General features: G+C 42.6%; 1 protein-coding gene across 3 annotated transcripts in view; it reads right to left on the bottom strand.

The window, feature by feature from the left end:
* CDK8 (cyclin dependent kinase 8) overlaps positions 1 to 13,516 on the bottom strand; it is an 80,246-nt gene extending 66,730 nt beyond the window's left edge. The window contains exon 1 of one of the 3 annotated variants that reach the window (XM_054070127.1): positions 13,067 to 13,516. In XM_054070127.1, coding sequence (XP_053926102.1) covers positions 13,067 to 13,194 — 128 coding nt within the window. In that variant the 5' untranslated portion in view covers positions 13,195 to 13,516. The remainder of the gene's footprint in view (positions 1 to 13,066) is intronic. The other 2 variants (XM_054070121.1, XM_054070134.1) reach the window with 2 other exon arrangements.
* Between the last annotated feature and the right edge of the window lie 2,365 nt (positions 13,517 to 15,881).

The raw sequence follows: 15,881 nt of genomic DNA, 5'->3' as shown, positions 1-15,881 counted from the left end.
TCCCTGACCCTCATCCTCAGAGTCCTCACCTCTGGGAACAAGTGAAGTTTTCATACAGACACTGCTCCAATTTTCTGAGTATCCTTGCTGCCCCTCCTTACGTCTATTATATCCTGTCTGGGATGACAGGATTAGAAGCGCCTACAATACTGAAAATAGGTTTTACAGCAACAATGAGACTATGTTTTGTGCTCCACTCCATTGCTACCAAGTCCTCGGATTCTCCCTGCTTTTTAGCAATTACTTGCACTGAGCTGGCACTTCCACAAAACTCCCATTATAAACTCTCAAATCTTTTTCTTAAATAATAATAGACTGGGACACTACCATTGTGTAAGTAAAAAAAGAACGATCTTCCCATACACATTAGTTCACATCAATGAGTATAATATATTAGTGAAGTAATTTGTGATATTGTGGGCCAAGCCTTCACAATCACCTCTTGCCTTCACTGTCCCAAGTAACACTCACCAGCAAAGCGATGACTTATGCCAAGATTTCTAAACAAAAATTTTGAGCAGCACAGATTCCCAAGAGATACCACTAATGACCTTCCACCATTCATTCTCATGTCTAACTAGCTTCTCTATCCAGAGAAGGACCATCTCTGTGTTCAGCTTATGTCTTTGACAGAGGGCTTCACAAAATGCTTTTTGGAAATCTAGAGATTACACAAACTATGTTGCCATAACCTGTATATTAACTCCATCAAAGGATTTCAAGAGACTTAGAAGATGGTGAATGTATTTTATATGGCTGTTGTCTCTTCAACTCAGCACCTTTCATATGTCCACTATCTCTGCTCTCGGTTCAGCTTACTAGTTAGCAGTACCCACTCTTTCAATAACTCCTTTTAGAAACTGATCTCACCACTGCCCCTTTCCAGTCTTGTACAACTGGGACAATGTAAAGCATTGGTTTATACATTCTGGTCCATAATTTGCTTAATTCATTCAACTCCTTCAGACATGCAAACACATCTTATCTTGACAACCAGCTGCCCTTCACCTCAGTTTCTTCAAACAGACCCCTCCCCAAACATGGCAGTTTGAGAAAGATCCCCTGATGCATTCCTTGAACTCCAGTTCTTTAAGTTCTTTCATAACACACAGCCAGAAGCAACAGAAGCAAAGCTTTTCTCTCACTGTTATTTCATCTTCTCTGAACACCCCCCCTATAGTTTAGGGGGTCACTGGTCCTACAGATAGCATTGTGCTACTAATGCCTCAAGTAGTTTCTAAAGGCTGAGAGAAACAGGGGGTGTCTTCCTGGCCTTGAGGGCTTGGGGGCAGGGGAAGGGGATGTTGCCAAGTGGGGTTGCCATGCTACATTTCTACACTTGGCCTACCATCACTTACGTTCTTTTCTACATTCATCATTCACAGAAGACTTAATTTGTGAAAGAACATATCCTCACTCCCAAGGGTTCTCTCTACTCTACTACTGGGCCACATCAGATTTTTTTAATTGATGGTTTTACAGTGCATCTTGATGAGTGACACACTCAGTGAGAGCACAGAGCAGCTTGAAAAATGGTTCTCAAGCAATTTGCAACATTTCACCCTCCTGGCTGTCTTTTAGCTTTAAGAAGTCTCCTCCCAACATCTCCCTTTTTCTTATTTATTTGTTTATTTATGAAACCAAAGTGGCACTTCAAGCACATTTTTTAACGTTGTATAGATTCAGCATCCCTCCAGAAGGAAAGTAGAAATAATGTTTGTGGCAGACAGTCCTCCATAGCAACAATATCAATGAGCTCTTCCATCCTACTGGAGGTCAAGTCCCGAGTCACTTATCCCATTGTGGGTGCCACAACTAGCTGTTTCAGCAAGCAGCTACTCACTGTGCCATCTAAACAAAATCAGGGCAAGGCAAACGAGTCAGGCAGATGGCAATACATCCTAATGTTATTTTTCCCCCTTACATATGCCTGGAATTCTACTCATAGAGCTTACAGTGTTGCAATAGCTACTCTTACTTACTTACTCTTTTGGTATCCAACACTTATCTGGCAGTCACATAAGCTCCCAGTTGAGCTTTTATAAAATTGAATTACCATAACAGTGAATGGCACTGTTAGCACCTTTACTTGTAAGGGGTTGTTTTGTTCAACCATGTTTAAACAGTATTGACATTCACCCAAAAGAAAAGAGAGCTAAGCAATTCAAGTACAAAAAGTTATATAAGATTCAAATCACACTTGGGGACAAATTTGCCACCTCATAGTTTTAAAGTCCACCCACGCAGAGCTTGCTCCAGTTGCTTTTGTTGTGCTCCATACCTGGCACAGTAGTTCTGCGAGAAAAGAGTTGATGAAACCTGACTTTCCAAGGCTTCATTGTGGAATATCCATAGCCTGAGTGCAGACTGTAACTGGAAGTACACCTGCAGCTAGTGCTCCCCATCACATGCTAAGGCTATGCCTCACCCAGAAACCACATCTTTGCCAGACAGACAAGATAGAATCAGGGCTTTGCTGCAATATACATCCTTTTGTATTCAGAGCTCTGTACATATTATTCACAGACAGTAATGAATTGAGTCTTTTTTTTTTAGTGCAACTCTCAAGTGTCCTTTATTCAAATGTCAACATCTTGTACGCAAGGTGTTACAAGCACAAACCACAGAGCTTTCCCAGAAAAACAGGCAGATTGTTTCCATGACCTTTAGCTGTGTTCGTCCCTGTTCGCAAAACATGTGCGGTTTTTTTCAAGGCTAATTTTAATTTTGGATGTTTAGGCTATCATCTGTAGCTGAGAATATCACTATGTTCTCTTGAACATTTTGTCCTTTAAACAAAATATCTGCAGCTTTAACACTGCCTTATAATTCTTTTCCTTCAAATTCCAAACTAACCGCAGATTATGTTTTGCTGCACTACCACTTCACACTCAAGGTAGATAAGATGCAGTTGAATAGAAACTGTGGCCTCAACAGCAGTATCTTTTTGCTCAAGTATTGCATATAATTTTGCAAGGACTCTGGCATTCCGATCTTCATATGCTTAAGTCAGGCTTTCACTAGGATATGCAAAACACATGCAATAGGGCAACATCAGCAGAATTCCCCATAAAAAAGCTGAATATTAAATTGTCTATAACTGGATATATAGGACCTTTCCTAAATAAGCTAAGGACTTCATATGCTTTAGCATAAAATTCAACGTGTTTATTCAGATAGCTGTTTCTCAAACGGGAAGCCTCCAGTACACAAAAGTTGGCAACTAGTTCACAAGTGGCCTTTTACCTAACAAAAAATTGTAGCTACGAATAAAGCAATGCTGTAATCCCAAATGTGCCATTATGAGGGCTTGACAAGGTCTCAGAAACCATTTGTTGAGCCTCAGAGGAGACAAGGGAGAACAGCAGGCTAGCCAGCCAGAACACAAAACCCTCCTGAATGATTATCAGCCTGCACGTAGCACTAACACAGCATTACTTGCCAAGCTCGCAAAGAAAAGATGGGGGCAGCAGGGGGGGAGAGGAGCAGGAGAGCCTGAGCACTGGCTGGATCGAGTCTGAAACTGAAACCTTATTCCTATGCACTCACAACGTGCTTCTCTAAACTTAAGACTGCTTGACAAGTGGAAGGACACCAGAAAGAATGTCAGACTTTTAACAGCAGCAAAGTTCAATATCCTGATGTTCCTGTTTCAGCTTCATTACTTAACTTGAACAAACTTAGATAAATTTTGTTCGTATTGAACCTTAAAGAGCATTCCCAAGACTTAAATTAACAGAGGAGAATGAACTGATTATCATCATCGACATGAAGTCGGAAGCCACAGTTCTGAGTATTTCATATCACAAAACAAACTGCTGTCTTACTTTGTTAATACTTTGAGCAAGCATTAAAAAGGGCCAATTATACATTGATTAAACAGAATCTTCACAGGCCGACTCCATTTCTAAATGAGAATTCTGAGATTTTACATCCCTTCAGCATTTCAAATGTTCAAGATCCAGCAGTTCCTAGCCACCCAACACATACCCAGAAAGCATGACATTTTTACCTCAAATCCTTTGAGCTTATCAAATCTAAGAGTCTTCACAGCAGCAGACTGGCAGAAAACATGCAGATTGTAACTTTCAGACAACACAATATTTACCTCATCCTAGCAGAGAAACCTAGCTGTAAATATTCTACCAGTCTGAATTTGCATTTGCACAGTGGATAATTCCACAGAAAAGCAAAGAGCCTTGGGGAGGGGAATAAAAAATAAATAAAATCAATTTTCATAAATGCCATTTGTCCCATAACTACTGTGCAGGCTACAAAAAGTTACAAGGAGAACTAGTGCAGCCTGTGTGACTTCAAAGATAGCAAGGCTTCAAGTGCATCCACAGTTTGTCAGTATCTAAAAAGCAGCCAGTACCTCCAATCTCTTTATACAATAACTTTGTACTGACACTGAATTTGTTCTAACAGTTCCAGAAATTCAGAGATAATCAGTATGTGTAGCTACAAAATTAATATTCTTTGATTTTTTTCCCCATCGTTAAGATATTTCTGATGTTTTAGCGCTTTCAAAAATTTCTGCTATTTTCCACAGAACAGTTATCGCATGTAGACAGCACAAACAACATGCTTTAAAGTCAGCAAAATGTTAAGGAATACATACAGATATTCGTCCTCTACCAGTTAGTCTTTTAGAATCTGTACTAGCCAGCCAAGGTCCTGCAGAAGCACAAAAGGTGTTAAGAGCCTCATGACACTGACCTCGCAAAGCAAGGGAGACACCACCACCCTTATTTAAAAAAAAATAAATTAAAAAAATAGAAAAAGCCAACCACCAACTTTATCAAACATGAAACGCTTTCTCAAAACCTGCTTTCAACCTGGTGGCTGCATTGTGTGTACCTACCACCGACTTTTCTACCTGAACTTCTGTTCACCAAGCACTTTTTTTCAAATCCACAGAAATACAAAATTAGATTGATCCTTTAATGTTACTATTTTATTCCTTCTCTCATATCTAAGGGACTCCCTTCCAGGACAGGTCTAGGGTTTTTCCATAATTTCTATTAGAATTCTCAAAACTTTGTGCTGGAAACAAGAGCTGCAAGCTCTATCCTCTGGGCCCAGGAGACCTCCAGGACCTCATTTCCTGACTCACCTCTCCCTCTCTATTCATTCCCTCAGACAGAAATCCAATGCTGCTCTACACTGATAAACGACTTCAGCCCCAGGAGACTTTCCAACTCCATCGTTTTTCTCCCTGTCTTCAGATGTTTAACACAAGGAGGCATCCACTGTTACATCCAAGCACCTACCCTACCTAGCTGGACAAAGGGGCGCTTTCCCACACCGATACCATACCCAAGCCCTAAGTGCCTGAAGCTCTGAGCTTCTGCAAAGCATTCCAGACACTTAGATCTCCTCTCTCACCTTCTCCCGAAGAACAGTTTAGCTCCACGTTCATCTCCTCTCCCGTGACAATGCACAGACCATCACATGCTGAACAACTAAACACATTCTGCACTGCCACCCTAGAAGCAGACAGTTCAGTGCATTGTTCCTAGCATGCCACTAGACATCTTGATATCTATGAGTAAGCTCACATTTGTCCTTTACCTTTGCCACTCCTAGCACATGTCACCCCCAGACACACTCTTTTGGGCACACTGATGATTGTATGAAGCCTTCATGTGCTTAGGCAAAGAAACAAGTATTCTCTTCCACCCTGAAGTTCCTCTGAATTTTCCAGAAGTTTATGAACATACAAACAGGATACAAAACCCCACAGGAGTCCTTCTCCAAGGTGACTGAAAAATGTAACACAATAGTTTCTAGCACACTGGAGCAGCCTATCAAAAAAGCTCTCGCTTACTGAAACGTAAATGTCTAAGGGCCTGTTTCCACCACATACAAGAGGTGTCAATTAAAACACAAGTGCCAACTCTCCCACACAATTTGCCTCCAGTCTTGACATTCCGCAGTCATCCAAGTTTACCAGCAATTTCCATTTTATTATTTTCATATTCAGTTACATAACATCTTAATATATGCAAAAACTAGGATGGCATTAGACTTGACACTACAAATCAGAAGTTTTCTTGTGTACGTAGGAGTCCAGAGAGAAAAGGGCTACTAGAGAAACTTTAGCTGCTTGTCTGTAATCATTGATACTTTTTTTTTTTAGAAATTTTAACTGTTTTTTCACTCTCCAAACAGAAGACACTACCAGACCATTCCATTATCTATGACGCTTCCTCCATCCACTCCAAAACAGCACAGTCTGTACAAGCACCACTGCAACAAATTACTATCACACTTCTGCTGCTTCCAAGGCAGCCATGAAAGGAAGCTAGAGATGACCAACTATCACTCATATTAAAGACGCTTGTAGGAAAATCCAGATTAGCATCACACTTGGAAATGAAGATTATCCTCTAGAATTAAGAACCAGAGCAACCCTTGAAAGATAGGCTGTGCAGCAAAACTACCTATATGGCAAACATCTCATTCCAAGACCAAAAAAACCAAAACCCAACACATCAAGTAAATGGTCAAGTCTGAAGTTAGCACTCATTTCGTCAGCATAGAACAAAGGAGATCCCTGAGAAGTGCCCACTGTTAGGATCAACACTCATGATCCTGCTTTCCAGTTCTCACTAAACTAATTTTATATTTAAATCCAAATAAAAGAAGATGAAAAGAGACCATACCACCCTGGAACTGGAGCTGTACTTTGCTGTATGAACCATGACAGAGGTGGGAAGATGCAGTCCACATCAGCCGCCTATGCACTGCCTCACATGCTCTGTTTGTCTACTTAGAGCAGCCCAGCCTCCATCTCATGTAATCACAACTCCACAACAGCAGAAAGAAAGAAAGAATCCTCTTACCAAGAAAGTCGTTGGGGGAGGAAAGTAGTACTCTGTTTAGAAGATGCAGCCACCCAGACATTTGTAATTTGTCCTGCTTCTCATTGGCCCTCAATGTCCTGCTTCTCATTGGCCCACTACTTGTCTATGAAAAAATATTTTGGTGGCATCTCAGTATTAACTGGCTACTCAGAACAATCTGCTACTATCACTATTTCAGGCACACCAATGAATGGCTTACAAGTCAGTGAGTTAAATGAAGAGCCAGATTTTTATAACTATTTTTATATTCACTGTACTGGTTCAGGCTGGAATAGAGTTTATTTTCTTCCCAGTAGCCAGTATAGTGCTGTGTTTTGGGTTTAGTGTGAGAATAACATTGATAATACACTGATGGTTTAGTTGTTGAGTAGCAGCGTTTATACTAACTTGTGGACTTTTCAGCTTTCCATGCTGGAAAGCTATCCCTTAATCTCCGTGAGAATTCAAGAACAGCAGTACATGCCTCCATTTTTTACATGTATTACATTTACGTGTATATTCTAATTTATAAATTCAGAAGAAAAGCAGATACAGGTCTTTCGTATTTCAAAACAGTATTCTCACCCTCTCCTCTCTGCACTTGTCAAAGGCTTCAGGTAGGAATGAAGCACTAACTCACCTTTGCTGCAGGCTATAAAAATAAATCAATACATCTGTGACAAGATAAAAGATCACACCAAATGAAGTCCAAGGGCCATGGAAGGACTCATTCAACTGCATGACCTTAAAAACCTGTAAGGCCTGGAGTCACCTAGCCAGGTGAGAAGGGAAGGAAGCAGATGGGAAGACAGTTACAGGAGTGGTTTACCAGAAAAATTAAAGGGCACAAGACTTGATGCAATACAGCATTAATACCTCATTATGTAGATAATACCTTAATTAGGAACATTTTAACAACTATGGTAATGGATCCAAAAGAGACTCAGGGCATATATTTTAGGATAATACCATATATTACATACATAAATAAAGTCTGCGGTATTTCGAAATTCCACACTGTTGTTGACAGGAATCAGAAGCCAAAGGCTTTCATGCTGACTCCACTGCTCTCACCGCCTGCATGTAATCTGCACCAAATGCTTCGGTTCAGATCAGTTAAATCAACAGACAAACACTCAGACCAATAAAAAAAAATAAAAAAAACCAACAAACCCTCATGTCTAACTGAGAGAAGCAAGAGTTAGCTTGAAGTTCACACTGAAAACTGACAGCATGAACTTACTTCATGCTCCAAGTCTTGCAAAGGCTCAATACAGAACTAATCAAGAAGCTGTAGGTCTAGACTTTTTCTTTCAATTCTTGCCAAGTAAAATTTCTCATTGATTCACTACCGCTATTTGTGGCGTTCCCAAACTCCGTGCATCTCTCACTAAAAATCAGCTTTATATAAACACTGACAAAATAAGTTATCTATGATCTGACATAACTGAATACATACCCAGAAACACAGACAAACCAGAAACAATCTGAAGTCAATCTTATAAAGACTCAAGGGCTCCAAAAAAATCCCCTAAATTTCTTAAAGTAAACAGAGGCGGGCTCCTCTGCATGCAGTGACGAGGCCAGGCTCTGCCCTAACAGAACAGCCTAACTCAGAGCAGAAGAGCATTCAAGTGGTACCACAGTTAGTCAGAAGTGACTGGTTTTGATGTTACAGAAGAGACACTAAGCTCTTGACTTATCATTTTCCTTCGACAACAGGTTATGCAGTTTATCTACGTTACATTAAACTATTTCCTTACTGTTCACCAAAAAATTCCATGTGCCCTTCTTCAAGTACTGTGAAACAAGAAACAGCGCCAGCATCTTGCATGTTACCAAAGCCATTCATTATTTAATCTAACTTCAACACGTTCTTCCTTATTTTTTTCCCCATGGGAAATATTCCAAATATCTTCAGTTTCTCTTTCTACAAATGTCTGAGAGAATCATCACCATTCTTGCAATGCCCTTTTACTGATAAGTAGAAACCATGACATATCGTATTACAGATTAAGCGAATCAGTTCACCTATATCCACTAGTTTTCCACCCTTCTGGTTCTTATACAACTCATACAGACCCTAAAGCAAAAAAAGTAGATAGAGATCTGACATTCTGAAGGGCGCAAGGAAAATTCCAGCACATAAATGTATTTCCATCATTCCCATTAAAATGTGCATCTCCAAATGAAACATCTGTCCCTCCACCTATAGCAATACTTCCAACACAGAACTGTAATAGCTGAAACACAACTAAAAAAATCTCAAATTGCACTTGTGTTTGGGAACTGCATCGCTTTCACAGTTTCTGAGAGTGGCTAGGAGAGCACTGGATTGCACACTGTAAGCTGCAACAGTTAATCACCACGCAAGTCTCTAGGAGATAAAAAAAAAAAATCTTCCAATAAAACACTTGGGGATGTTAGTACAGTTTGATATATTTAGTGATATTACATTTTGCTGTTGTAATTAAAAAGTTAGCAGTGACGTTCAGTACTTTGTTGTTCTCATGCAAACCATATCTGATAAAAAGGAAAAACAAAAATTTGGAAACATTTCTGAACTGCCACTGGAACAGGCAGCTTTGCTCCACAGAACAGGCTTCTCTCAGATGCCTGACTGTAGCTGCATCACAAAAACAGAAGGGAAAGGACAGTGAACAGAATAATGCAGTGCAAGACCGATCTCATTGAAACTGGGCACCATTTTGGCATTAGCACACGACCAGCACACACTGCCAGAAGAGAAAGCCCAGCCTGGCGGCTCCAGCAGCAACGCCTAGTGCCCTGCCACCCCAGTCTGCCCATACCTGCCACTCACTTCCTAAGGAGCTTTGAAGGAGTCTGATCCAGTCAATCAAAAACTAAAAATTAAAGAAAAAACAAATCCAACAAACTAAAAACTGCTGGCATATTTTCCAAGTCTGGCATAAGTCAAATAGGTAGGTTTATTATGTGGGTTGAGCAACATTCCTGAAAGAGCACCCACACGGCACACAAAGCGGCTTTCACGCAGGAAATAACTGACATTTTCTGGACAAAACCAAACTACTGTACTACCACTAGAGACAAGCAACAGTTTTCTTACCTGAAGACTGATGTTCAACATATCATGCCCATGTTGCCTTCCCAGTGCCTGCCATTAGCATCAACTGCCTTCTGGTACACCTTTCTGCTACAAAGAAATTAACCCCATTGATTCACACAGAGTTTGCCCTAAGCAGGTTTTAGGTACACTGTAGGTACTGGGCTAATAAAAAAAAAAAAAAAGACAGCACCATTCCATAAAAAGACAGACTCTGAAACTGGATTTTTATCACCAAGGGCATTCAAACACACACTTGCACAAAATGAATTACGAAAATTTAGCTCTTTTCTGTGCTTATTCTGTTCATTAGACATCCTGATGTAGAAGATGTCATTTAAGTAAAAGCTACTCCAATGTTCTTAAAAAAATGTGCAGTCCTACAGCCCATTCTTCAGAGCACTCTAAAAATCACAATGCATATTAAAAGACTTAAATTTGTGTTATTTAAAACAAGAATTAGAATCATGTCACAAAGTTTGCTTTAAAATTGTACGTTCAAGGGCAAAAATTATGAAAATTACTTAAAAGGTAGTGAACAAATTAGTATGTAAAGGAAGTTTGAGCTGTATAAACACTATGAACAACTCGAAAAAAGGTTATTCATCAATCCGCACGCACCGCTTGCAGAATACTGAAACAATGTAAGGATATTTTTTCTGATATTTGTATGTAACAATACACAAACATGGAAATCCATTTGCTACATTCCTCCCTGCAAGATATAAAGTCCATCCACACATTACCATCTCTTCAGAAAATCAAAACGTTATTACACATTTGCTTCTGTGTTTTAATTGATTCCTTTGGATAAAGGGATTTATATTGAACATTTACCTTCAATCTTAATCCCACCCACATAATTTAAGATCCCATACGCATAAGTATACCAGAACCTACAAAAGCATCTGTGGATTTTTCTGTTTCATGAATTTTAGTGATTGTCCAAACATAACAGATTGAAAAGATAAAGCTTTCATAAATTTGGAAGAGAAATGGGAAGTACTAGGGAGAGGGAAGGGAAAGGATGCATTAAAGGAACAGTGCAAAAAGAATGGGGACACACACACTGCTCACTTTTTTTGTAAGCGATAATCAAATATCATACCCAGATTTCCCCCCTCACCAAGAACTGAGGGTTTAAAAACATACAGGCTCAAGAACAGGGAGGAAATAGGAACTCAAAGCCACTTTTGAGTCACAGTCCATTTTTAAAGCACACAATTCCTTTTCTGAAATTTATCAATGTGACACTACCACCAGCAACTCTAAATGCACTCGCCCAAATAGCATCAGGCAGACAGATGACTTCACCAAAAATACATTTGAATATAAGCTTCAGCAGTCCTGCAGGCTTAATTCCCTACACACTGCTGCAGTCTGACACACTGAACAGCTGCGAAGAGGAGTCTGACACGAGCATTAGAAATGCAGTTGTATCTTTCAGGACCTCAGTCTGGTTTTCATATTACAGGTCTCCTTATCGGCGCTGAAACCAGGGCTGGCTCTACTAGCCAAGTCAGTACCTGCACAAAAGGAAACTGGAAGCAAGGGCTCATCACACAACAGTTTACTCCCCTTCCTCTCCCAGAAAAAAGAGAATTTGGGCAAGGTAAAGATTTCTCCTATGAATAGTTTGAAGGATTCAAATGTAAAATTTAAGAAAAATACTTAGCTGGCTCATATCAGCAAACAAAATCCACACTGAAGAATAACCCTGCTGCAATGAGCATTAGTATGTTTAAGACACAGATAAGACACAGCGCAGTCAGTCTCATTACAACCATTCTACAGGTAACAAGCTAAAGCATTTATAGAATTAAGGATTATGTAAAGAAAATAGGAAGCGTTTCATCTATAACTGACCATAGCCTGCTTCAAAAGTATTTTTTTATTTATCAAATGTAAAAAAAACCCTCTTAAAATAGACCTTATCGGAATGACAGCATGGAAAGCCCTGCTGTAATGAAACTGTAATAGACAGAATGAATGTAATAGAAAATTTAGGACCCGTTAGGAGAACAACCCTTGCTTCTCCTGCTCCGTACTTCCTATTGTTCTGCTCTTCAGCGAGCAATGCTATGTCATGAATGAAGGAAACGTGAATGACAGTTTGCTAGACCTTTCTTTAAAGCATTTATGCAAAGAAATGCATTTACTTAGGTCTGTACCGAGAACTGGTCACACAAAGATCTTTTAAAAAATTCCTGAGCCCCAAAAGCACCAGTAGGCTTCAGCTCCCGAAGCAGACAGCAAGAACACCCAAAATGGTGACTACAAGTAATAAATCAGACAAAAAAGCGTTACAAAAAAGAGACTCAAAGCCTGCTTTGGGAAGCTGATAGTCCAGCTCAGCATCAAAAGCGGCAACTCATTTATTCACAATGAGAATCCTTTAAGTTAAACATTTTCCCTGATTTTTGTCCCAAAGCCTGCCAGTACCGGGATGGAGTCCGGCAGGGGACGGGAACACTGGGGTTGAACCTCGCTCGGCGCCACCCCTGGGTACTCAGACACGGGCGGAACGCGAGGCTTCAACGGGCGGTGGCAGCGGCCGCGGCACCGGGAGCGGGGATGCGGCAGAGAGAGCGGCAGGGACACGGGTGCGACAGCCCGGACCGTGGAGCGAGGGTGGCGGGACTGGGACAGGGCGGAGGAACGAAGGGTGGAAGATGTGGCGAGGGGGAGGCGAACCGGGGCCACGGGAGGTGGGGGACGGGAAGGGAGGGCGGCGGACAAGCCAGAGACCGGAGGCACACGGGGGAAGCCACATGGGGGAAGCGGTTCAACCGGGGACCGCAGGCACGGAGAGGGGGAAGGGAGGAGAATGAGCGAACCGGGAAGTGGAGGCACGGGGTGGAAGGGGGGGGCGGGGGGGGGAAGTGGTCGAACCGGGGACCGGAGACACAGCGCGGGGTGCGGGGGGAGACGGGGGAACGGGAAACGGGCGAACCGGGGACCAGAGGCACGGAGACGGAAAGCGGGGGGAGCAGGCGAACCGAGGACCGGAGGCACGGGGACAGAAGAGAGAGGGTCGGGCAGACGTGGGGAAGGGATCGACGGGGCGGAGGGGCGCGGGGATAGGCACGGAGAAGCGGCGGCGAATTCCGGGAGAGCCCCGCTCCTCACTCACCCGTCCTTCCGCTTGGCTTTGTAGACGTGCCCGTAGGTGCCCCTGCCCACCTTGCAGCCCTCGTACTCGAAGAGGTCCTCCACCCGCTCCCGCTCCCCAGTCAGCTTCACCTTGAAGTCATAGTCCATCTTCAGCGCCCGCCGCGCCACCCCTAGCCGGCCCCGACAGCCGCGCTCCCCGCCGCGCCCCGCCCCGCCGCGACCGGGCGGCAGCAGGAGGAAGAGGAGGAGAAGGAGAGGGAGACCCCCGAGCCGCCCCGCGGAGCATCCAGGGCGGGCGGGCAGGCGGGAGGGCGGCCGCGGAGCTGCTCCCTTCCCTTCCCTGCCGAGCCCCAGCCTCCGCCTACTGCCTCCCCTCCCCGCCCCGCCGGCCAGCGGCACAACAGCCGGTCAGCCCGGGGCGGAATACGGCGGCCGCGCCTCGCCGCGATGCCGCAAAGAAACGTCGCAAACCACGGACCCCTCCCCGGCGGCGGGCGGTGCACCACGTGGAAGGAGGTGCTCGGCCGCCGCTGCGGAGCCCCGCCCCCGAACCTCCCGGCGTGCCCCGCGAGCTCTGGGGCGCGATGCATGCTGGGAATTGTAGTATCGCCATGCACGGGACACTGGGGCATGCAACCCTGTGCATGCCGGGAGTTGTAGTCCCCGGGCTGGAAGGGCGGTGCTACCAAGGCAGAGAGGGAGGGGGGGAGGGGGGAAGGGGGAAGGGGAGGGGGGGAGGGGGAGGGGGCGGTGAAAAATAAAAATGTATATTAGATAAAGCTATTAGACAGGTGTTAGCAAAAATATATGCAATGGGTAGAAGTAGTTTTATTTTACTTGCTCAGCCACTCAACTAAATCACACCAGAATACTGTGTGGTGATTCACTGCACCAATCAATCAGAAACAGCTCAGTGCAGCCCAGCAGCCCATAAAGATCAAACAGTCTGGAAGATGCCATCCACCTCATAAAATTCATCCACCTCGACCCAGAGCAGAGCAGTGTGACTCTGCCTTCAGAGACATCAGGCTTTGGAGACTTCAAGGGACAGCAGGGACCGAGCTCGTGTGGCCAAACCTACCATGAGGGGGAAGTAGAAATAACCACTCTTCTCTAACTTTGTGCTCTTCTATTATCAATCACTCTTTCATGGAGGCAATAAATATCCAAACTCATTCATACAGATCCAATTATTGCATAGTAGTTAATGAGTGAGTTCAATCTGTCCTGACCTAAAACACTGCAGGGTTTGGAGGAAGAACAATGACTGCTTAGAAAGAAAAGAGGGCATGAATAAGAACACTACTACAGAATCCAGACTAGTTTTCTAAGGACCTGCGCTATATTTTACAGGTTTACATAAACTGCATGGAAAAAATTCCATACTTTGACAAATACACTCAGAGAAATCAAAACCACAACAGAAATAACTTTTATTTTCTTTCAGATCTCAGTCCTTTTCTATTAATATTTCAAAGTCTGCCTTTCTGCAGATGTTTCTTTCGTTAGTTTTTCATAACATTTAGATTATCTGTCTTCCAGATCAAGTGTAGCTGTAAATTTGCTGCTCCTTCACTGTGTTTTCACTTCAGATACTTGTAGTGTGGGCAACATTCAGTTTTACCAATTCAGACAGATGGTCCCTAAGTCATAAGACAGAAAGCAGACCTTGATAATTTTAAAAATGATAAATTAATGTTGACATTTCAAGGTCAACTTTTCATTCTTTTTCATGAGAAGTTGCATACTTTTTGGGCTTTATTTTAAAAAGCTATCACAGTATAATGTAATTTAAAGAAAAAGTTCAATTTCGGAGTCCATTCTTCTAAAGACAGACACAACCAGGCCATATCTGCTATTTTCAACTCTCGGGTCCTCACAGTGCCCCTTTTAATTGATAATATGTCTATCTCTTACTGCTTGCTTTGTATTCCTCTGTTCGTGTTGTCTCAGAAATCTATTTGAAAGTATATGCTTAACATGTCCTGCTGAATTTGGCTCGTTGAAGCTTTCCTCTTTCTTATTTTTCTTCTAACATTCATGACTTACTTTATAATATCCTTCTAAGTGTGTCTTGTTTCTAATGTTTCCTGTACTACACACATATCTTGACATTTTTTATTTGAAATCACCACACCTATAAAGAAACTCTGAGTTCTCCAGAGGAAAGTGACTGTTACTGTATTAGCACCATTAATATGCAGGTGGTTGGAGACAGTTGTGTAAGTGAGCCCCGTCCCAAGAGGAAAGAGTCAAGGAAGTTTCACATCCTTAAAAATCTTTGAATGTAAGGGTTGTATTTCAGGTGAAAGCCCTGGATTGTCTGGGAACTGGCTGGGTTGTGGTAATAAGCAGACACTGCCTGTTGAGGTACAGCACAAGATCCAGCAGGTTCTGCACCTGAGGTGGAGCAGCAGTACTGGAAGCAAGGTTGTTTTAGTTGTGTGTGTGTGTGCTAGAATCATAGTTTGGGAAGAAAAGCCCACAGCTGGGGAACCTACAAGCAGCTACTTGCTCTGCCTTTTGCAGTCTTCATAGACAAGCAATGCAGAAAAGTACATCTAATGGTTTGGCTTTCTCACCTTTGTAAATGGAAAGTACAATGCTCAAAACCACGTCCCCTACACCAAAACAATATCTACCTACTCCTTTTGTAAATTTGAACATACTTGTGATTTTTCAGAGAATTTTTCATTTAAAAGCAGCTACCTGCTAAAAGTTTTCCATATCTCCAAAGGACATTCTTTAGCTGTGTGACTATGATGTTTCCAGCTTGGTATGGAGTAAAAAAGGGCCAGTCTTGCTGAGTGCCACAGATCTTCCACTTCTGCAAG

The sequence above is a fragment of the Cuculus canorus genome, chromosome 1 (genome assembly GCF_017976375.1).
Source record: "Cuculus canorus isolate bCucCan1 chromosome 1, bCucCan1.pri, whole genome shotgun sequence".
NCBI classification, from domain to species: domain Eukaryota; kingdom Metazoa; phylum Chordata; class Aves; order Cuculiformes; family Cuculidae; genus Cuculus; species Cuculus canorus.
Note: the sequence above shows the minus strand (reverse complement) of the source record. Positions and strands in the feature narration are given on the sequence as shown.